The sequence below is a fragment of the Pteronotus mesoamericanus genome, unplaced genomic scaffold (assembly GCF_021234165.1).
Source record: "Pteronotus mesoamericanus isolate MK-2021 breed Mesoamerican mustached bat unplaced genomic scaffold, CSHL_Meso_final scaffold_36, whole genome shotgun sequence".
NCBI lineage: Eukaryota > Metazoa > Chordata > Mammalia > Chiroptera > Mormoopidae > Pteronotus > Pteronotus mesoamericanus.
The window spans coordinates 23876234-23901465 of record NW_026555313.1 but is presented as its reverse complement, the minus strand read 5'-3'; the positions used below and the strand labels follow the sequence as shown (position 1 = coordinate 23901465).

Below are 25232 nucleotides of genomic sequence, written 5' to 3'. Positions count from 1 at the left end.
GTGCCACCTTCCCTTAATGCTACTAAGAAAAACTGTTCTCATAGAATTTTGTATATATCTCCATTAAAGCATTCATCACATTACATCATAATTGAATGCTTACCTCTTCTTTTTCACCTCCTGGAATTTAAACAGAACCTAGTTCATTGTAGATGGTAAATAAATTTTTGAAATTTACCAACTTCAAAAGTTCTGGTATCCAATAAAGTAAAATTTTTTTTTTTAATTCAACAATACAAATTACTAGTTAGCTAAGGCCCATATAGTTAAGGTTTTAACAAAAGTCATGAAATTGAAATAATTAAAAGGAATGAAGTCTATTTTCATATAAATTAGAAGTTACAAATGTTCTTACAGATTAAATTTACTCACCAGAAATCTTCTTAAGAATAAAAAGACTGATATCCTGGACCAAACCTGAGTAATTTGCAGTAAAAAAGGTAATAGGAATAATGATCTGAATAAAATGTTAAGTGAGAGACAAGGGTTCCTAGAATCTAAAACAACAGAGTGAAAGGAGTGGTGGGCTACAAGTAATACCATTAAGTTACTGTTCAGGTAATGCATGCCAAATTAATGCCCTCAGAAATTACTGTCCCCCTAATTCAAGTCACTCCTCAAGAGTAATTTATTCCCTAAAGTTATAGAAGTATTTACATTTTTCACTTGTTTTAGATGAGCTAATATTTATTTCCAATTGGATAAAACCAAATACAACTATACCCATATATATAATCAACCTACTTCTCTCCTAGTATGTAATTTCCAACAACCAAGCTAACGATAACATAGGATAACCAATATAGTTTTTAGCATTTAAAAAGTACAAAATACAGTGATCCCTCAAATACTTGTTGAATTAACTGCACTTGCCAATATCTATTCTATTTGAAAAGTCAGTTTACCTATAAAAGAAATGTCATTTCACTATGCTTTATTAAAAAGTTAACTAGACTAATGGCTTAATATTTCTTCCAAGTATCTCATACTTATAATTCATCTAATAAGCTACAGCTCTGGAAAAAATCTGACCTCTTATTACTTACTCTCAACCACAGCTTACTCCCAACCTCTTTCCCTGAAACTCTTACCTCTCCACAAATTTTCATGACCTTCAGGGTCTCTAAAGAATCTACGTCCACGTATCTTCCTGACTGTTAAGTCACTGACTTTTCATAGGTAAACAAACCTAATGAAGTTAGAAATGGTTCAATGTCCTCCAAGGCAACCTTTTATATAAAGCACACCATTAAATCAAATGTCAGCTTTGCGTTCTTGATGACACAAAATTAAAACCAACTTAACTACTTCTATGTGTTACCCATTCGAGCAGTCACAGACCTGAATAAATATTTGTGTAGTATTCTCCATTACCTAGGCTGAGAATTTTCCTCATACATTCTTTCTTTCCCCTCCTTGAAGAGGCTTATGGTCTGCTTAGTTTTCTTCATCAAATTCTCCATGAACACCCTAAAATACTCATTTTCTCCAAGTGTCTCCATCTTCCCCTCATATCTTGACAAGATAGTGCGAAGATGCTGGTAGGTATCTGGCAGCAGGTCTAAGATATAAGGTGGGCTATTCTTTAGCGCCAGCTTTGGGTTCTGACACAACCGCACCACCTGAAACAAATGGAAAACAAGGGCTATTACTTGGAAAATCTTAAGGACAATTTCCTTAAGTTTAAAAAGTTATAAAATATGTGCTTTTGCAAAAATGTGAAAAATGTATAAGAATATAAGAAATGATCTACTTCCGGTCAAAGAGGCATAGGTAAACACAGTTCACCTCTTCATACAACCACAGCTAAGATTACAACTAATCTACAAAACAACTATCGCACAGAACTGTCAGAAAATCAAGCTGAATGGAAGTCTGACAACCAAGGAATTACAGAAGTCATATTCATCAAGATGGGTAGGATGGGCAGAGACACAAAGACAGAGACATGGAATGGGCAGTCCCATACCCACGTATGGTGGGTAAACATTGGAAGGGATACCTCGGGAGCGAGGGATCCCAGACCCGCACCAAACCACCCAGCCCAAGGTTCCGGTGCCAGGAAGATAAGTTCCCATAACTTCTGGCTGTAAAAATCAGTGGGGATTGGGGCAGAGAAAGAAACTGTGGGATTCTCAGGCGTCTCCTATTAAAGGGCCTACAATGGACTTGGGACTTACACAGACTCACTCCCTCTGGGCTCTAGCACCAGGGCAGCAGCTGGAAGGACATCTGTGGCATACGGGGAGAAACTGAAGTGTCTGGCATCAGGGCGAGTGCTGGGGGACAGCTTCCTCCTGGACACCCCAGAGGCCAGGCAGCAGCCATTGTCCCTTTTCTGGGCCCTCCCCCACACAGAGCCACACAGTGGCAACACCATATCTGAGACTCCATCAACCTGGTTGACACAGGTTGCCCTACCCTGGCGAATACCGAAGGTTCTGTCCCATCCAACTTACGGGTGCGCTTTCCTACGATAGGCCACGCTACCAAGACAGGGAGTCAGAGCAGCTGACAAACAAACACAGGGAGGCTGCCAAAATGAGGAGACAAAGAAATATGGCCCAAATGAAAGAACAGAACAAAACTCCAGGAAAGGAACTCAACAAAATGGAGATAAGCAATCTGTCAGATGCAGAGTTCAAAAGACTGGCTATTAGGTTGCTCAGGGAACTCACTGGGTACTTCAACAGCATAAAAAAAGACCCAGGCAGAAACGAAGGTTACACTAAGGGTAATGAAGAAAAATTTACAGGAAACCATCAGTGAAGTGGATGGAGCTGAGACTCAAATCAATGATTTGGAACATAAGGAAGGAAAAAACATTCAATCAGAACAGCAAGAAGAAAAAATAATCCAAAAAAAACCCCCAAAACAAAACATAGTGTAAGCAGCCTCAAGTAATCCAACATTTGCATCATAGGGGTGCCAGAAGGAGAAGAGAAAGAGCAAGAAATTGGAAATCTGTCCAAAAAAATAACAAAGGGAAACATCCCTATTTGGTGAAGGAAATAGACATACAAGTCCAGGAAGCACCGAGAGTCCCAAACAAGGACGCAGAGAGGACCACACCAAGACACATCATAATTAAAATGCCAAAGGTTAAAGAGAGAATCTTAAAAGCAGCAAAAGAAAAACAGAGAGTCACCTACAAAGGAGTTCCCCTAAGACTGTCAGCTGATTTCTCAAAAGGAACTTTGCAGGCTAGAAGAGACTGGCAAGAAGTGTTCAAAGTGATGAAAAGCAAGGACCTACAGCCTAGATTACTTTCTCCAGCAAAGCTAACATTTAGAATTGAAAGGCAGATCAATTTCTTCCCAGACAAGGTAAAGCTAAAGGAGTTCGTCATCACCAAGCCATTATTATATGAAATGTTAAAGGGACTTATTAAGAAAAAGATGAAAACCAAAACTATGAACATTAGAATGGCAACAAAATCACAACGGTCAACAGTGGAATCTGAAAAACAAACTAAGCAAACAAGCAGAACAGAAACAGAATCACAGATACGGAGATCATTTGGAGGGTTATCAGGTGGGAGGGGGAAGGGAGAGAACGGGGCGGGGGGGGGGGAGATGCAGGGATTAAGAAGTACAAATTGGAAGGTACAGAGTAGATGGGGATGTTAAGGACAGTAGAGGAAATGGAGTAGCCAAAGAACTTGGATGCATGACCCATGGACATGAACTAAAGGGTAGGGAGATTGCTGGAGGGAATGGGGTATACCAGTTGGAGAGGTACAAAGGGAAAAATTGGGATGACTCTAACAGCAAAATCAATAAAGTATATTTCAAAAAAGAAATGATCTCTAACCTCTTTGCTCACAGGCAATCATTTTACATCTTTAAATGATATGGGTGACTAATGATTCAAACTATACGTAAGAGACTAAACAATTGAGACAGGAAAGCATCGGGTAGGGAGACATCCACACAAATGCCTAAAAAGTGCTAGATGAAATGTGGCAAGTTAATTTTTAAGATTCTATTTATGTTTTTAGAGAGATGGGAAGGAAAGGAGAAAGAGTAAAAGAAACAACAGTGTGTGAGAGAAATACTGATTCGTTATCCCTCACATGCTGCCAACTGGAGACCTGGCCCACAACCCAGGCATGTGCCCTGACAAAGATCCAACCAGCGACCTTTCTATTTGTGTTACGACACCCAACCCACTGAGCAACACCAGTCAGGACAGCAAGTTCCTTTTAAATGCATGGCTCACTCCGCAACAGAGTAAGAAAATTCTGATGGGCAGAAACAAAGAAGGTGGCTGCCCTAGAAGGTACATCTTGGTAATGAGGGCATAGACTTTTAACAACCACTAAGGAACAGGAGCAGAGAGGCCTTGAACTCAGGAAAGCATGGAGTTGATTGAGATACCTTTCCTTCTCATATAAATGCAAGGCTGTCAGAATTTGCCTGGTAATTATTTTACTACCCTTTATTTAACTTTTCTGAGTTCTTGTTGTTTTTAAAGATTTTATTTTATTTATTTTACTTACTTATTTATATTTATTTAAAAGAGGGAAAGGGAGGGAGAAATAGAGGGACAGAAACAACAATGTGTGAGAGAAACATCAATGGGCTGTCTCTCACACGCCCCAAACCAGGGACTGGCCCACAACCCAGGCATGTGCCCTGACTGGGAATCAATTTCATGACCTTTGGGTTCTTAGGCCAGCACTCAGTCCACTAAGCCACACTGGCCAGGGTTGAATTCTTGTGTTTTAAATGGGTCTCTTTTAGAGAGCATACAGCTAGATATTTAAAATCCAATGTAACTATCTTTGTGCTTTAACTGTGATTTTAATTTTGTATTGTTATAATGACTGATATTTTGCATTTATTCCATCTTTGTACCCTCTATTTACATAGGTTTTTCCATATCTGGAAAAGACAAATATATTAATGGAGCAGAAAAGTCTAGAAACAGATCCATATACATATGGACCCTTGACAAATCATAAAGGAATGGTCTTTTCCAAAAACAGCAGTGGAACAATTGGGGATACATCTAGAAGAAAAACCTATCAAACTAAACCCTCCACTTACACTATACCACATACACAAAAAGAAAAAGTTAGGTGGTTACAGACCTAAATGTGAAAGGCAAATCTATAAAGCCTTAGAATATAATGAAAAGATTATCTTTCATGACTTCACAATCAAGAAAAATTTCTTAAACAGAAGCATAAAAAGCATTAATCTGGCTTCCAGTCAAGATGGAAGCTGTAGGTAAATGAGGTTCTCTAAACGTCCCACGACCACCTCAAAATTACAACTTAACTACAGAACAACAATCACTCAGAACCCCTGAAATCTGGCTGAACAGAAGTCCTACAACTAAGGACATAATGAAGAAGCCACATTGAGGCCTGTAGGAGGGGAGAAGACATGGAACTGGTTAGTCCCACTCCCATGTGTGGCAGTTAAAAATCAAAAGGGATATATAGGCTTTGGAGGTCCTGACTGAGTAAAGGATCCCAATGCCACCCTCCACCCTCCTAGCCCAAGGTTCCAGAGCAGGAAAGAGAAATTCCCACAACTTCTGGCTGTAAAAACCAGCAAGAATAGTGGTTAAACAAGAGGAAGGGCCCGTGGAGCACCAGGCTTTCTTATTAAAGGACCCATGCAAGGACTAACCCGAACTCACTTGCTCTGAGGTATAGTGCTGGGGAAGTAGCTCAAAAGGCACTTTGGACATATAAGGCAGAAATGAATTGTCTGACATCATAGCGAAGGCTGGAGGGGCAGCTTTCTCCCAGGCAAAGTCCTAGCAGAGGCCACTGTTCCCTTGATGAGCCGTCCCCCAACAGGGCCAACAGGTGGACATTATATCTGAGTCTCCATCAACCTGGCTCACACTGTTTGCTCAGCCCTGGTGATTCCTAGACCACTGCCCCACCCAACTTGTGTGCACATCCAAGGTGTTTCCTGTGGCTTTTACGTACAAATAGCCTGTCTTGGGTAATGCTGTGGACTTTCCTAAAATCCCTCAAACAAGAAGCATTTGCCTCATGCTTCTTACTAAGTGACCCCAGGCCCAGCACTAGCAGCAGCAGCCTTGGTTCACAGTTTGGTCTCTCCCAGACACCTCCAAGCCCAGCACAAGTAGTATGCAGACTGCTTTGAGGCTCATGCCAGGTGGCCCTGGGCAGGGCACAGGCAGCAGCTGACCTTAGGCTGCACCTCCAGGAAGGTCCCACAGCCAATGCACTTGGTGGACAGATTCAGACCACAAGAACATGCTGAAGCATCACCCAATCAATCTCCTCCACATGAGACACACTCAAGGGCAGAGTCAATGTCTGGTATGGGTACCAGAGAGCCACTAAAGCTAGTCCCCAGCATAGCAGATTCTCCATGGTGGTCATAGCCATTCCTCAAAGCCTTTGAACCTGGGAAGCCAGTCCCTCCCATTAACATGCCAACAGCAATCAAGACTCAACTACAACAGCAGAATGTACACAGACCACACAGCATCATACCTGGAGCACCCAACTTGGGTGACCAAAGAAGATAAGCTACAGGACATCTACTACAAAAGTCCAGTCGAACAAGCCCAGAAGACATAGAAGCTCTACCCAAGGCATAGAAACAAACACAAGAAGGCAGCCAAAATGAGACAAAAAAAAACCATGTCCCAGATGAAAAAAAGGAACAAAACTCCAGAGAAAGAACTAAACAAAATGGTAACATACAGTCTACTAGATACAGAGCTCAAAACACTGATTATAAGGATACTTGAGAAACTTAGGGAAACAATAGAAGAACCTAATGAGAACTTCAACAAAGAGGCAGGAATCGTAAAAATGAAGACAGAAAACATTTTAAAAGTCCAAAAATGAAGAATTCAATAAATGAAATGAAGAATACATTGCAAGGAATCAACAGTAGTGTACATGAAGCAGAGGACAAAATCAGCAACTTGGAAGATAAGGAAGCAGAAAACACCCAAACAGAAGAGCAAAAAAGAAAAAAGAATCCAAAAAAATAAGGATAGTTTAAGGAGCCTTTGGGACCGTTTTAAGCATACCAACATTCATATCATGGGGGTGCCAAAAGAAGATAGAGAGCAAGGAACTGAAAACCTATTTGAAGAAATAATGATGGAAAACTTCCCTAACCCAGTGAACAAAATAGACATAAAAGTCTAAGAAGTGCAGAGAGTCCCAAACAAAGATGAACTCACACCACACCAAAACACATCATAATTAAAATCCCAAAGATTAAAAAGAAAGAGAGAATCCTAAAAGCAGCAAGAGAAAAGCAGTTAGTTACATGGAGGGACACTCCCATAAGACTATCAGCTGATTTCTCCAAAGAAACTTTGCAGGCCAGAAGGGACTGGTATGAAATACTCAAAGGGATACAAGAAAGGACCTACAACCAAAATTACTCTACCCAGCAAAGCTATCACTTAAAATTGAAGGAGAAATAAAGAGCCTCCCAGACCAGAGTAAGGCATTCATCACTACCAAACCAGTATTACAAGAAATGTTAAAGGGTCTTCTCTGAGAAGAAAAAAAAGTTTAAAAATATGAATAAAAGGGCAAATAAGTACATATCTATTAACAATTACTTTAAACACAAGTGGATTAAATGCTCCAATCAAAAGACATAGGGTAGCAGAAAGAATAACAAAACAAGACCCTTACACATGCTGTCTACAAGAGATTCACTTCAGATCAAAAGACTAAAAGTAAAGTGGTGTAAAAAGATATTCCATGAAAATGGAAACAATGACAACAACTCAAAAAGTTGGCGTAGCAATATTTATACCAGGCAAAATAGACTTCAAAACAAAGGCTATACCAAGAGACAAAGAAAAACCCAGCAACTTCACTTCAGGGTATTTATCTGAAGAAACCCAAAACACTGTATCAAAAAGACATATCCTTCCATATGTTCAGTGCAGCATTATTTACAACAGCCAAGATAAGAAAGCAACCTAAGTGTCTATCAACAGATGAATGCATAAAGAAGTGGTGCACGTATACAATGGAGTATCACTCAGCTATTATAAATAATCTTGCCATCTTCAACAACATGGATGGACCTAGACAGTACTGGGATGAATAAAATAAGACAAAAAAGACTAATGCCAGATTATTCCATTTATATGTAAACACTAAAAAATGCATAAAAAATAAATAAACATACAAGAACAATATTTTGTTGGTTGCCAGATGGGAGGAGTGTTGGAGTATAGGTGAAAAAAGTGAAGGGATTTAGAAGTGTACATTGGTAGTTACAGAGTAGTCATGGCAATGTAAAGTACAGTATAGGGAAGAGAGTCAATAATATTGTAATAATAATGTATGGTACCAGGTGGGTACTAACCTTATTGGAGTGATCACTTTGTAAGTTATACAAATGTCTAAACATTGGTTTGTGCACCTAAAACCAATTTAATATTGTATATCAACTATAAGTGAAAAATAAAAAATTATTTAAAAAGAAAAAAAAGCATTAACCATAAAGGAAAATATTAAGTTGTACTATTTTAAAAGTACAAACTTCTAAGACACCACAAAAAGAGTAAAAACACATATATAGAATCAAGAGAATATATTTACAATATATAAATATCCAGACATACATATCCAGAATATATTTTTAAAAATCTACAAATCAGCCCTTGTCAGTGTGGCTCAGTTGGTGGGTCATCCCAGTTGGTGGGGCATCATCCTGCAAAGTAAAAGGTCTCCAGTTCGATTCCCGCTCAGAACACATGCTTGGGTGCAGGCCCCGTCTCAAGCTGGAGCGTGTGCAAGAGGCAACCAACTGATGTTTCTCACATACATCAATGTTTCTCTCCCTCTCTCTCTCCCTCCCTTCCCCTATTTCTAAAAATTAAAAAAAAAAAAATCTTTTTAAAAATCTACAAATCAGTAAGATAAAGACCATCAAATACAAGAATGGACAATGATTTGAACAGGAACCCAAAAGAAGATATCCAAATAACCAATAAACATATGAAATGGTGCTCAACTTCATTAATCATTCAGGGAAATGAAAATTATAAGATCACAGATAATACTACTACACACACCAAATTAGCAATGTCAACCATTGGCAATGCGCAGTTAAGGATCCTCAGATGCTGCTGGTGGGAATCTAAACTGCAAAAACCAACTTGGAAAAAAGTTCAGCATTACACTGTCAGGTTAAAGATTAGTATACTCAAGCCCTGGCCAGGTAGCTCTGTTGATGAGAGCATTGTCCCAAAACACAAAGGTTGCAGGTTCGATCCCCAGTCAAGGCACATACAGGACACAACCAGTTAATGCATAAATAAGTGGAACAACAAATCAGTATTTCTTTCTCCTTTCCATTCTCTCGCTAAAATCAACAAATTAAAAAAATTGTTTTAAAGATTCATATACTCTATGAACCTACAGATTCATGCCCTGAAAGATATATTAAAATACACATACAAAAGTGTTTAATAACTAAAAATTGCAAACACAGATGTCCATTAACAACACAGTGGATAAATTGTGGTATATTTATTAGTAATAACAATTTACTACATTTAGTCCCATGCAGATGCTCCTCTCAAGCAAAGAAGTTTATATTAAAAAAAGAAAAACCCAGAAACAAAATCCATATAGTATGATTACATGTATATGACTACATTAGTTTTCAAAAGATATCCCTATATTGTATATGTGTGCATAGAAATATAATAAAAGTAATGGAAAAAATAATTTTATCTGCAGATGATACAACTGTCCATGAAGAAAATCTAAGAGAACTAACAAAGCATTAGAAAAAATAAAAGTCTAACAGGTTACTAGACTCAAGGCTAATATGCCAAAACACAACAATATTCATATTTTATAAATAATTTTTAAAAATGATTATAATTGTTGCCATTTAAAATGGCATAAATGAAAATTTAAGGGTCCTAGGAATACATCTAATAAAAGATGTATAAGGCTTTCATCAAGAAAATTATAAAACTTCATTAAAACTCATAAAAGACAAATTAATGGAGAACCCCAGCATGTTTAAGAATAGGAAGACTCAATGTAAAAAAATTCAATGTAAAGTTTCTCCTCCAATTAGTTTATAAATTCAATCCAACTCCTATCAAAATTCCAATAAACTTTATCATGGAACTTAACAAGTTAATCCCAAAACATGGAAGAAAAAAGGACCAAAACCAGGCAAGCCTATTTTGAAAAAATCACAAGGTAGATGGTATTAACCCAATGTGTTATTAAGACTTAGTATATAATTAAAACAGTGTGATGTTGACCTTGACAGTTAATGGCCAAATGGAACAGAAGAGAACCCAAACATAATATCACACATGTGCGGAAAATTCAGTATCAGAAATTGCATAACAAATCAGAATTCAAGAGAAAAACTGCTGGGAAATTGGTTGTCCATATTTAAAAAAAAAAAAAGGTCCCTCACACATTACATGAAAATTTCAGGTGAATTAAGGGTCTCACTGTGATGAGAAATTTTTCAAGTTTTTTAAAAAAATAGAAAACTATTTGACCTTTTACGATCTCAGAGAGGATTTCCAAAGACATGAAAGGTACTAATTATAAATGTAAAGACTGATTAGTTTGACAACATTAATATTTTAGTTATTGTAACTCATAAGGACTGTAGAACTACATTGTATCTATTCATTTTAAAAATATCAATGCAGTGTTTGCAGCTGCCATTGCTCTCTAAAGCCAGCGCCACCTCCAACTCACCAAGCTCCAGCCAAAGGAGAAGGGGGGTAAGTAAAGAGGTTTCTATACCATGACTCACTGCCCCCAAATCGACCAGTGGTAAAGCACCGAGGAAGCAACTGGCTACCAAAGCTGCATGCAAGAGTGCACCCTCTACTACAGGAGTGAAGAAACCTCATCGTTACAAGCCCGGTACTGTGGCACTTTGTGAAATTAGACATTGTCAGAAGTCCACTGAACTTCTGATTTGCAAACTTCCCTTCCAGCCTCTGGTGCAAGAAATTGCTCAGGACTTCAAAACAGATATGCGCTTGCAGAGTGCAGCTATTGGTGCTTTGCAGGAAGCAAATGAAACCTATCTGGTTGGCCTTTCTGAAGACACCAACCTGTGTGCTATCCAAGCCAAACGTGTTAACGATTATGCCAAAAGGCATCCAGCTAGCAGGCCGCATACCTGTCGGTATGCTTAAGAATCCACTATGATAGGAAACATTTCATTCTTTAAAAAAAAAAAAAATTCTCTTCTTCCTTCTATTGGTAGTTCTGAACATTAGATATTTCTTTTCCATGGGGTCAAAAGGTACCTACGTATATAACTGCAAGTGGAAAATAGGGGACAGAAATCAGGTATTGGCAGTTTTTCCATTTTTATTTTTGTGTGAATTTTTTAAATATAAATGCAGGGATATAAAGCATTAATGCAAGTCAAGATGTTGCAGTGAACAATTTTCAAACAGTTCAACTTAATAACAATATAAATAAACCTGTTAATTTTCTCTTAACAATACCAGCATTTGGATTTTTAAAAACAAGTATATTTCTTATTGATGGCAATTAAATGGTGTTTGTACCATTTTTACCATACAGTAGATTCCATCCATTCCCTATACTTTCCTGAGTTGTACTACATGCAAATATGTTGTTAACGTCTGTCTTCTGTGCTGTTCCTGTAAGTTTGCTATTAAATTACATTAAACTAATATATATACACATATCTCAATAAATCAATGCAATTACAATACTGTCTATTCTTTAATATCCTTTTTACTTTCTTCTTGGTAAAATGAACTTTTTAATCACTGGAATAACTCTCTTCATCTCTATAACACTACTTTCCTGAATTTTCATTTTACCTTATATAGCTGAACCAGATTTCTTGGGTTGGTGTTTGCATGGGATATCTTTTTCTATTTTTCTACTTTCAATCTTTCTGTATTCTTATACTTAATGTGTGACACCTTGTATGCAGAATATACCTGGTTGCCTTTTAACACATTCTGACAATTTTTGGTTTTAAGCAATCTGATCTACCTAACACATTATGAAACTACTATTATTGTTGGTCAGATATTGGCAATTCCAGATGGTTCACCTAATAAGTACTGATCCTACATAACTAACAAAATAATCTATTATTTATTTTCTATGTGTCTCTTCTATTCCATATTGCTTTAGCTACCTTTCTTGCCTCTTTTGGTTTAAGAAATTTTTGTTTTCCCAATTAGCTCATCAAATATACATTTGTTTACTACTCCTTTAGTGATTACCTTAGTGATTGTAACATGTATCTCTAACTCAAAAAATCTTATATAAATTAGTAATTTTATGAATTACTAATTCATAAAATTCAATGAATTAGTAATTTTCCCAGACAATGCAGGAAACTTAGAATACTAACTCCATTTACTCTCTTTTCAAGTCATATGCTATTTCTGCCATACACTTTAATGACATATATCTTATAAAGTTTGTAAGTATTATATTACTATTACTATTATTTTATACAACCAATATTCATATTTACCCATATAACTGCCCCTTCCAATGCTTTTCATTGCATCAGAAATCATTTTCCTTCAGTCTAAAAAATATCCTTTATTTCCTTTGCAGTAGGTCTGCCTGACTTAAAATTCTTAATTTTTGTTTGTCTGAAAGCATCTTCCTTTTGCATCCACTTTTTTGTAACTATTTATTTTCCATTGACCTTATTTCCATTCTGTTGAAGAGTTTATGGAATAGCTTAAGACAACTCAGTAGTTGTTTTTGCCCGTTCAGTGGCCAGAGTCAGCCGCCTTGTTGTTGCAAGGGAAGGCAATGTCCACAGAGCTCAGAGAAAGCCTGTGTTACACATAGCAATGGTAGGCAGGTTAACGTAAGATGCCTCTGTGAGAGGCTCATGGTCAGCCCTGGGATCGGTAACCACCAGAAGTCTCTGCTGCTGCACGGCTGCCTGGATCTTTTTAGTGAAGGTTCCAGGAATAAAGTGGCCAGCAATAGGAGGGGCTTCAGGAACAGGAACAAACTTCAACACAGCTCACTGGCCAGTATCCCTGGACCATATGACACTAACATCGAGGTTTTCAATGGCAACAATGGCACAAGCTGCCAGCAGAAGCTTCTCCGAGGTTCTCTTCAAGATTTATGATGTAGCCCTGGCCAGCGTGGCTCAGTCAGTTGGGCATCGTCTTGCAAACTGAGAGGTCACTAATTTGATTCCTGGTCAGGGCAAATGCCTGGGTTGTAGTTTTGGTCCCTTGTTGGGATGCTTATAGAAGGCAACCAATTGATGTTTCTCTCCCTTTCTCCCTCCCCTTCCTTTCTCTAAAATAAAAAAATTAAAATTAAAAATAAAGATTTATGATATAGATGCCATCCCTTTTCCTTTTGTAGATGTACTGTTCCATTTGGCAGTCAAGGTTGGTGCCACCTAAGTGGGTTCCTGCTGTAAGGAATTTGAGGACATCCTCCTCCTTCATTTGCAGGACATTAAGGGCTCTGGACATTGTGAAAGTTTCCCTTTAAGTTACATGAGAACCAAGAACAATACCATATGGGCCCCTCTCTGGGGAGTACAGAAAAGGTCCACTGTTAAAGGTTATTTTCACTAAAGATTGACAGTTATCTTCCTCCATCATTTTAGGGCTGCTGTTTCATGTCTTCTGGATTCCACTGTTACTGCTGAAGACAGGCTGTCAGTCTCACTACTCCTTTGAAGGTAAAATATCTTTTATCCTCTGGTTGCTTTTCAGGTTTTCTTTGGCTAAGGTTTTCAGCAGTTTTACTACGATGTGTCTGGATGCATTTTATTTGTAATTTTCCTGGTATTTATACAGCTTCTTTTATTTGCAACTTCATGGTTCTCATCAGTTCAGTGTAATTACCAGCCAATTTCCCATCAAAAATATTTCTGCCCCATTCTCTTTTTCATCTTCCTTACAGGGGTGTGCAACCTTTTGGCGTCTCTGGGCCACTCTGGAAGAAGAGGAGTTGTCTTGGTCCACACATTAAATATACAAACACCAACAAAAACTGATGAGCAAAAAATAAAAAGGTTTTAAGTAAATTTATGATTTTGTGTTGGGCTGCATTCATAGCCATCCTGGGCCATGGATTGGACACCCCTGCTAGAATTTCAATTACTTACCTAAGACCTTTTCACCATAGTCCATGTATCTCTTGCAATTTTTTTTTTCTTTTGTATTCTCCATCCTTTTGTCTCTCAATGCTTCAGTCTGGATATTATTCCCTGATTTATCTTCCATTTCACCAATTCTCTAGCTGTATCTATGTTGTTAGTAAACCCATCCACTAAATTCTTAATAATCAGTTCTTGTGTTTTTCAGTTCTATAATTTCTATTTTATTCTTTATCATTTCAAGTCTCTGTCAAATAATCAATTTCATTTTTAATTCTTCTAACACATTAATCGTAAGTATACCTTTAGTCCATGACTGATGACTTAAATATCTGTATCTCCATAGGTATGTTTCTACTGTCAATTTTTCCTCTTAGTTTTCAATTGCATTTTGTCTCTTTATATGTCTAGTTATTTTTTAATGAATGCTGAACATTATATATTTAAAAAATATAAAGACCAACTGGGGCCATGGATGATGCTATTCATAAAGAATTTACTTTTGGTCCTGGCAGTCAGACAGGCTATGGATACTAGGAATCCCAGATCATCCTAATCTAATCCAGAATTTAAAGCACTTAAAACATGGGCTTCAGCCCTAGCCGGTGTGGCTCAGTGGACTGAGCACCCGCCTGCAAACCAAAGGATCGTTGGTTCGATTCCCAGTGTAGGGCACATGCCTGGGTTGCAGGCTGGGTCCGCAGTAGGGGGCGTGTGAGATGTTTCTCTCCCTCTCTTCCCTTCTCTAAAAGTAAAAAATTAAAAATAAATAAAAAAATTTAAGAATAAATAAGTAAAATAAAAGTCTGGCTTCAATCCATAAAAAGACTGGCCTACTTCTCTTTCACCTTTACTCCTACGACTTAGGGCCTCAGGAAACCAACCCAAAAACCTGGAGTGTCTCAGCCCTGGCTGCATGGCTCAGTTTATTAGAGTGCCATCCCAATATGCCAAGGTTGCAGGTTCACTCCCCAGTAAGGGCACATACAAGCAACCAATGAATGCATAAATGAGTGGAACAACAAATCAATGTCTCTCTCTTTCTCCTCCCCTGCATCCCTTCCCCTCTTCTTTCTCTTAATAAAAAAACAAAAAACAGAAAAAAACTAGAGTGTTTCCTGGGCTCCTCCACTTTGGCAGGCTCCAATTCCAATTTTTTGTCCTTGACATAAGTATTCTGAAAACTACTTAGCCTCTCAGCAAAATTGTTATTGACCTCAAGGAAATGACAACCTCAAACATCAGGCTCACCTCTCAGAGCTTTCCTTATCTTTCAGAACCTGGCTTCATAATTCCTCACTGCCTTTATAGCTCTTCAACATCTCACTTTTTTCTAGTTTTCAGCAGTATATTTAATTTGAAATAACACAGTCTAACATTTGTAGAAGTCTGACATCTTACTCATTGCTTCACATTTTAAAATACCTATTTTTTTTTTTTATGTCACCAAAAGCTCACTACAAGAAGGGACCCAAAAACAAATGGAATTATCTTCTGGCAGGTAAGCCCCTTGTAGGACAGGCTTCCCCCACTGGGTCTTCCAGGAACCCACCTGTATCAGTGTTAACAGCTGACTTTGTGAGAGGCTGCGTTCAGCTTCAGTGAATTTTTTTGAAGACTCTCTTTTTAAAAAAATTCTATTTTATTAATTATGCTCTTACGCTTGTCCCAATTTTCCCCCTTCCCTCCTCCCCCACCCAGCACCCCCACTTCCTGAAGCAACCCCCACACCATTGTTCATGTCCATGGGTCATGCATATAAGTTCTTTGGCTACTCCACTTCCTATACTGTACTTTACATCCCTATGGTTCCTCTGTAACTACCTATTTGTACTTCTTAATCCTCTCACCAATTCACCCATTCCCCAAACCCCCTTCCATCTGGCAACCGTTAAAACCCTCTCCATATCGACGAGTCTGTGAAGACTCTAAACGTGCTTGCCAATTTCACAATGGGTAATTTACAAGTGCACCTGCCCACACTGCACTGCGTATTTAGCAGTTTTTGATGAAAAATGGTGACCCACCCTCCTGTACCCCACCCGCCCTATTCACCTGGTCTCACCCCAGGTGACTTTTATAGTCCTGGATGAAAAAAGTCCTCAAAGGGAAACATTTTGCAGATGTGGAAGAAGTGAAACAAATAACAGCAGAAATCGATGAGTTCAAAAACTGTTTTGAGCCCTGGCTGGTGTGGCTCAGTGGACTGAGTACCAGCCTACAAACCAAAGGGTTGCTGGTTCGATTCCCAGTCAGGGCACATGCCTGAGTTGCGGGCCAGGTCCCCAGCAGGGAGTGCGCAAGAGGCAAGAGGTGACCACATATTAATGTTTCTCTCTCTCTCTCTCTCTTTCTCCTTCCCTTCCCTTCTTTCTAAATAAAAATCTTTTTTAAAAAACTGTTTTGAGCAGTGGAAAAAAACCTCAATAGGTATATTGCATCAAATGGAGAGTACTTTGAAGGTGACTGAAGTTTACACATGTTAAGAATACACTATTTTTTATAAATAAATTCCAGGTTTTTTGGGGTCTCCCCCTCTTATAAACTTTTTGAGATGTCTAAATGATTCCAAGCTATGAATATACTATATCTTAACCACTGCCCTCACTTTGTTTTAACATTTATATTGTTTTCAAGTGTTCATCACAGTGAACATCTATGGGCATTTTATCCTTCTGTATATCAGATTATTTCCTTAGGATAGATCCCCCAGAAGTGAATCCTCAGATCTATCTAGCAACTACAAAATTCCCATTTAATGACTACTCATCAATGAGTCTTCCAATGATGAGTGAGACAATACCAAATGTTTAAAGCTATTTTTATTTTATTCTCTGTATGCCATTTCCTAAACTTTTGAAAACAGCCCTACATATAAGTCTAGCAAATAACTACAAGCTAAATCAACAAAAATATTTGATGTATGAATATTTCAGGTGCTTTAGGAAGTGCTCATCCTGTCAAGGGCTTCAAGCCACACAGAAATGACATAGCCAAGGAAAAAAGACTCCACCCTCAGAAGACAACTATATCCTAAACGCTACGGAGTCAAGAACTCATAATAATAAAACAAATACCGACTGCCCCCAATGTGTGTTACATTCCAAAACCTCATTTGTAAATCCACCATTTATAATTCAGAAAATTTTTTACAGACTACATATACATATTAAAAAATATTAAAATGGCAGGTTTCTGGGTTATTCCATAGAAATAGTAAGTAGGGGAGTCTGACAACGAGCTTAAGAGGTCAAATTCTAATAAAGACTACAGGAGATATATGGTTGAAGGTTTTTATTTTCAGAGAAAACGGAACATGCTTTATAAAAAGAGAGAACCAAAAGAGAAAAAAAAACAGTCAATGAAAAGCTGAGGTTTCTGGCAAGACAAGACGAAATGGGTCTACAACACAGCTAGGAACACTAAGCACCATTAAAAGGGACATCTCCTTCCTCTAAAACAGGAAGAAAGGGAGTTAGGACAGGTCCAGAGAGAGACAAAGTCAGACAGATTGGGGAAGTAAGATAAAGTTGTACCTGTTGGGTTTGATCTGTCTCAGTGTATCCCTCAAATACAGAGTGGGGCAAAAGCAGGTTTACAGTTGTTCATATGGAAAATAATACAATAATTAATAAGTAAGAATAAACTGTTTTGCATACTCACAACTGTAAACCTACTTTCTTTTTAACCCTCATACAAGGATACATTCATTGATTTTTAGGGAGAGAGGAAGAGAGAAAGGGAGGGCACTGATGTGATAGAAAAACATCAATGTGTATATGCCACAACCAGGGATTGAACCCGCAACCTAGGTATGTGCCCCAACCACAGACTGAACCCACAGCCTTTTGATGTACAGGACTATGCTCCAACCTACTGAGCCACCCAGCTAGGGCACTGTAGACCTACTTTTTCCCCACCCTGTATACATCAGGCACTGGGACACAGAAATGAAAAAGACAACATCCCTAAATCTGAGAGGAATGAGGCAATAAATGATAATTTTTAAAAAAATCAACATGAAAAGTATCAGGTTCTATGCAGTGAATTAAAATAGGCTACTATAATATGAAAATCCCAGATGACTACTTTAAAATAGCGAATAGGGAAAGCTCTCTGAGGTAAATTTAGGTTAAGAGTTGAAATTACAGGAAGGAGGCATCCACGTAGATTCAGAAGAGTAACCAAAACAGAGGGGAAAAATAATCCAAAAGCCCAAAAGTAGGAACAGGTTTGGATTTGTTTGAGGAATAGAAAGGTCAGTGAAACTAAAATGCAAAGAGTAAGGTAGGGAGAGGGTGACTGAGACAGAAATGTGCAGTAGGCAGGGAATTAACAAGGAGATATGATGAAGCCTAAAATATGTTTTTAAGTTTTCAATTAAAATTTAAAGGGCCAACTGTTTTTAGTATCTTGACAAAATTACATCAGTCATTATCAAAATGTGCTATAACATTTACCTTCAAAAAATTTCTTGACCTCTGAGCCTGTTTTTTTATCTGTAAAAAGAGATACCTACCTCACAACAAAACATTTATGAAAGGATGGCAATTTACAATAAAGCAAGCTTTCAGTAGTGTTTGTTCACTGCCCTCACCCCCCGCCCAGTTTTCCATACAGCTTATATGCAGAGTAGACAGGAATCATCTATTGAGGACAGAATGGTAAACCTCACATAACCCTTTGCTGACTCTCAAAAAAATGATACCATTATTCCTACCATCCTGGCCCATGCCACAGCCACCTTGCCAATTTTGCATGGTCTCTGATTAATTGGTACCCAAGAAATAAAGACAGCAGACCACCCAAGAATAGGGTTACCCCCTCTTCAAAGGTCCAGAGGTCCCAAAAAAGTACTTACATTTATATCCAGGGCTATATACACCAACCCATATATTTTCCCTATTTAAAGGCAAATGTATTAACGTTACATAATTCACATTAAAATGTAATACTGCCTAAAATCTCTAGACAAAAGATATATTTCCTTTCAATAACAAAAAACTAAACTAACATTGCTCTCATCTTACATACATTGTCCAATCTATGCAATCAATAAACGTTGTTAATGACAATGAATTGAAAAATACTCTTATTATCACCCCATCCCCAATAACATACCAGATTTACACTATCATAACAAGTTTAAAAAAATGTCTGCAAAATCCTTGATCAATTCACATTTCAAACTAGTACCATGTACCTCCCAGGAATGTTATGTGACCTTGTAAATCATTATCTGTAGATTAAGTGTCTGCTTTTCTCAAGATCTTTTTGAGATAAATCATCACATGACCAGGGAAATCAACACTCCACTAACAAATCTGAATCTTTAATACTATCCCAGACGATAAAGAAAATATATAGGTAGACCATTATATATAAAGACTTTTGATATAAAGTCTTCTGGAAAGAAAAAAATGCCCTAAATATTTATAACCTCTAAAATAGAAGTTCCACCCTGGCTGGGTGTCTCAGTTGGTTGGAGCACTATCCCATGCACCAAAAGGTTGTGGGTTCGACTCCTGGCCAGGCCACATACCTAGGTTGCAGGTCTGATCTCCTGTCACGGAGGGTGTGGCAGGCAACTGACTGATGTTTTTCTCTCGCATCCATGTCTCTGTCTGTCTGTCTCTCTCTCTCTCTCTCCCCACCCCCCCCCCACCTTCCTCTCTCTCTAAGATCAATTAAAGTATCCTCAGGAGGGGATTTAAAAAATAAAAAGTTCCAAAAAGGCTCTGTGAACAATTCAAGGCAATAGTTAACAAGTATCCAAGGCCAAAAATAGCTTGCCTTTATTACATAGTGAATTTTAAGTTGACAGTCACAGTTAACTAAAACACAAGTGCACACTCTGAGCTTAAAAAAAAAAAATCACCAAAAATTTCTGAGAAATAAAATATTTTCCTGCCTAGTCCGTCCTCTATTTGGATAACTTTGTTTTGCTTTCCAAGTCCTGCAATAGCAAAAATGGCTGTCCTTTGTTTACTTCAGCTGTACGTTTACAGCATTACTCAGAACAATGTCAAAAAGAAAAACATGCATAGTTCTGGGAAACCAAGAGTATCCTTGTAGAGCTGCCATTCGTCATAGTCTTCTCACTAGCCTAGCCCTTCTCTTTGCTTCTGCCAAGGCTCAATGGTCAATATAAAAAAATTTGGAAAGTGCTATGATCACAATAAAGAGAAATAAAGTTATACTTGGAAATTGCTAAATGTTTAAAAAGAGAAAAGAACCTACAGAGAACAGTGCCTAAGCCTAACTCTATTCTGAAGCACCACATTTTCTAACACAAAGGAACCTGCGTTTCTAATTAAGCAGAAAAACTATAAGCATACAGGACTATGAATAAGTATTTTTTATCTCTGTAGACCTCAACTTACCCATCAAAACATTCTTCATTTCAAACTTTTTAATACATTAAAAGATAATTAAAATAAGTATTATGCCTCAAAAAAGTGTTCAGTCTGAATGTTTAGCTATACATAAAACATGTAAAATTTGATTACAGTTCTAAAAGAATCAATACTGCTCAAGAAGACAGGAAGTACAGCAACAAAGTACCATAATAGGAGTCTAGGGCCCTGGGTTCTAGTCCGGTGAATGACATAAACTGGCTATATAAGCTTAGGCAAGTTTTTCATCTCTCTTGGTCTGAATTTCTACCTTTAAAAAAGAAAGAGATCAATTAATTTCTGAAGTCTCTTAAGACTTTAATTTCCTACAGTCTTTTTTTCTAATTGATTTTTAGAGAGAGAAGAGTGAGAAAGAGGAACATCTATTTCTTGTTCCACTTATCTATGCATTCATTGGTCGATTCTTATATATGCCCTGACTGGGAATCAACCCTGCAACCTTGGCTTATGGGGACAACACTCTGAACAACTGAGCTACTCGACCAGGGACTAAAGTCTTTTTTTTTTAAAGATTTTATTTATTTATTTTTAAAGAGGGGAAGGGAAGGATAAAGAGGGGGAGAGAAACCTCAATGTGTGGTTGCCTCTCGTACACCTCCTGCTGAGGACCTGGCCCAAAACCCAGGCATGTGCCCTGACTGGAAATTGAACCAGCAACTCTGTGGTTCACAGGCCGGAGCTCAATCCACTGAGCCACGCCAGTGAGGCAAGGGCCTAAAGTCTTTTAAAGTTTCAAGTTTTAGAAACTCATCAACTCAAAAATGTGAAGATGTTTCACAGTTTTAAAAGTGTAATTAAAGGATGAGCAAAAATAGGCTTACAGTTGTCTACATGGAAAATAATATAATAATTAATAATAATACAAGAATAAACTGTTTCACATACTTACAACTGTAAACCTACTTTTGCCCCACCTGAATTTAGAATTGCAAAATGAATAGTCATCAAAACTCTGTTCCTAATATTAAAAGTAAAAAATAACCTAAAAGATTATCAATATGAATATATTAAATATATAGCCATATTATAAAATCTTATACAGTCCTTAATAAAGAATTCAAGAAGACTTATAAATGGTATTAAAATGGAAAATATCCATAACATAGCAAATTTTTAAAAAGAAAAAATTCTAGAACGAATGTTTAAAAATTCCACTTTTACTTAAAAATACATAATTTTTGGACGGTATTTTCAAAATGTAAGGATATAACAACCAAAATCTTAAACAAAAATAGAGTGCTCTATTGCCATTTCTTCAAAAGAAAATCTGTCAAGCTTATCTAAAGTAAAAAGTAACTGTGGTATGGAGCCTTGCTATTTCAAGTGTGGTGCCTGGGCCAGCTGCATTGACTTCACCTGGGATCTGGTCAGAAATGTAGTTTCTCAGGCCTTATCCCACATATACTCTAACTGTACATTTTAACAGTATCCCCAAATGATCTGAATTCATTATAAAGTCCAAAAAGCACTGGTTTATAAGAAATCACTTAACGAAGTCTGAATACCAGTTTAGGATCCACATAAAAAACATGACTTAGACATGTTATTTAATCTCTCTGAATCTGTTTCATTCTCAAAAGACACATTCCAGATTTTTGATGTATCAATAGATGTGAAATTGTAAACTGTTCTACAATTTAAGGAATGATTAGAACTTGGTTATCAATCTTAGTTAATGCTATAAAGTCAACAACTTATCAAATCAGTAAATCTTTCAAAGACAATGCTGTCCACCCAACCTTCTCAGGGCCACTTAGGAAAAAGGATAAGGACTGAACTGATGGATCTCAAATTGTAGATAGTAGTTACCCTCTGGAGAGTCATTTGAAGGTATGAGAGTAAAAGTGGACTTTTACACTTCGCTCTGCTTATTTTATAATTCGTAAATTGTTTCCTCTAAGAAATGAGGAAGCAGGAATTAGGATCCCATCCACTCAATGAAGTATCAGTGAGGTGGCCTCACTTCAAGACTTCTCTGCGGGTGATTCCAGGCCCAGAGGGAAGGCAGCAGTCAGTTGTTTATGAGAATGTGCCTAGGCAGCAAAGTCTACTAAACAAGATTTAGCATCCATCCCAAAAGCTGCAGAGAGAAGACCCAGAATCACTACTGATTTCTTCTGAGGAAACTTCCATGAGGAAGCATGGGAGCTTCTATGACAGAGGGGCACTGCTCCCCAGGGCTTGAATCCGCATGGGGTGTACACCACCAATGCCAGCATAAGCACTGCTTTCTACTCCTCTTTTTGGAAGGTGCTGCAGGAAGGAATATTGTGGGGACAGAGTTGAGCCTGCCTTCCAGTGCTCCTTATTGATAACTCATACCTATTTCCCTCCAGCACAAAATGTGCTAATGAAGAAAACATTTCGCCCTGGCTGATGTGGCTCATTGGACTGAGTGCCAGCCTGAGAACAAAAAGGTCGCCAGTTCGACTCCCAGTCAGAGCACATTGCCTGGGCGGCGGGCCAGGTTTCCAGTTGGGGGCATGCAAGAGGCAACCAATCAATGTATTTCTCGCATATCGATGTTTCTCTCCCTTACTCCCTCCTTTCCCTTCTCTCTAAAAATAAAGTTTTAAAAAAACATTTCACAATGACTTTCTTATTATAATTCCCCTCTTCTAACAAACCTAAAGTAGATCAGAATCAACAACTTCACTGGGAAATATGATTGAAATTGATGCTTAGTTTGCACACTAATAGCTCTACAATGGTCATTAGGAAAATAATTTCTCAATGTATAAACGTTACTGTATATTTGAATATAACATGAACTCTGGTGAAAGTTAAGAATCAGGGACAAATTTGCTCATGACTTAACAGGTTCATTATATGTATACTGCTGACTAACTACAGAGTCGGGCAAAAATAGGTTTACACTTGTGAGTACGCAAAATAGAGTTTATTCCTGTATCATTATTTACTAATTATAGTCTTATTTTCGTATGAACAACTATAAACCCACTTTTGCCCCACCCTGTATAAAAAAACAGGTATTACTATAGCAAAAACTTCGACCAAAATCACAAACCAAAAAGAGATTATCTTCTTCCCTGGCCTAATGCTACTAACCGTGCAAAATTTCCATCATGAAATCACATGAAATGTTCAATTGAGCTTATTTTTCATAAGGATTTATGAAAAATGTTATATCCTTTGGGGGAGCCTTTTTTAAAGAATTTATTTATTTTTAAAGAGAGTGGAAGGGAGGGAGAAAGAGAGGAAGAAAAACCAATGCACGAGAGAAACATTGACTGGCTTCTTGAATGCCCCCAACAGGGACCTGGCCAGTAGCAGGGAATCAAATCAGCAACCCTTTGGTTTGCAGGACAAAGCCCAACACAATCAGCCACACCAGTCAGAACTCTCTGGGGGAGCTATTAATAGGCATAAAAATGCTTCATGTTTTACAATGGCTCTATGTTTATCTTTATAACCAAAAATAGTAAAATTACTTTTAATGTTACTTCAATTAAGCAATAATAATTTAAAAATTAAATAGAAAAAAAATTTTTCTATCTGATCCCCCTAATTAAATCTTATTAGAAAATGAGGGAATATGTTTCAATCCCACTTTACTTTATTAAATGGTTGTACTTTACTAAGTATTATCCCTGAGACACAGGAACTTAAGACATCTTTGGTCCTGAGTAGCTCTAGTAGGGGCACAGAGAGAGAGATGAAATAAAAAGTATAAATGTTACCATAGATAACTTGAATTAGTATAATGGGAAAACAATGTGTACAAGCCTCTATGATAACCATGCAAAGTAACCAGTACACATAATTTAAAGAGACACCAAACCTTAACTTAAAAGCAATAACAGATATTTCATTGAATGGTACTAATTAAATACTCTCTTAATATCAATCAAGAGAATATACATATGTTTATTTTTCTTGATTGTGTGAATGGCAGGGTATCTATGTGTTTACATGTGCAATGCTGTTGTAAGCCAACATAAACTACTCTATCAATAAACAGCTTCTGTCATTGAGACTTTGTTATATGTACCTGAGAAGGTATTGTATGGAGGAAATAACTAAACCTTAGAAGGTAGATAATCCTGGATTCCAAGTCAGTCTTCACTATGAGCTAGTTGCATAACCTCTCTGAACCTATCTTCATTTAAAAAAAAGAAAAAGAAAGAAAGAGAACCACTAACTGGATACGGCAAAAAACAAGTCAGTTTAATTAAATATAATTGATTCCTATCCCCATATCTTTCTCTTTCAATAATTCCTTTGGGGCACACAGAGCAATTTAACAAATATTTACTAAGCACTTACTATTGTGTAAGGCCTCAAGACCAGACACTGCAGAAGATAAGCAGATTATAGTTGCTGTCCACATACAGCTTACAATCTTAACCGGTTGTAAGATAAACACAGAAGAAATATATATGCAATATTTAAACTTAAGAGATCTCTTATCACTTTGTAATACCTATGTAGCCATTTATTACTATAATTTAATTTCCTGTAGTATAAGAATTCACATGAAGCACTATACTTGGGATGCAGTGACCCTGCAAGCACAGGAAGAAAGGTTAAGAAGGGAGGGAATAAGAAGTCCAATGAAATACACTGATTCAGAGTCTACTAAGGGCATTTTACTTCTAAAATATAGAAAGTTAACTAACTCAAAGTGCTTTTTGGGGAAGGAGCGGTGGCAGGTAGGTAATGTCAACACAAGCAGGTAGGT

At 37.5% G+C, this 25232-nt stretch overlaps 1 protein-coding gene across 1 annotated transcript in view; it reads right to left on the bottom strand.

The window, feature by feature from the left end:
• Positions 1–25232, bottom strand: part of CBL (Cbl proto-oncogene) — a 127338-nt gene that overhangs the window by 85368 nt on the left and 16738 nt on the right. Inside the window, exon 2 of the mRNA XM_054592411.1 lies at positions 1375–1622. Coding sequence (XP_054448386.1) covers positions 1375–1622 — 248 coding nt within the window. The remainder of the gene's footprint in view (positions 1–1374; positions 1623–25232) is intronic.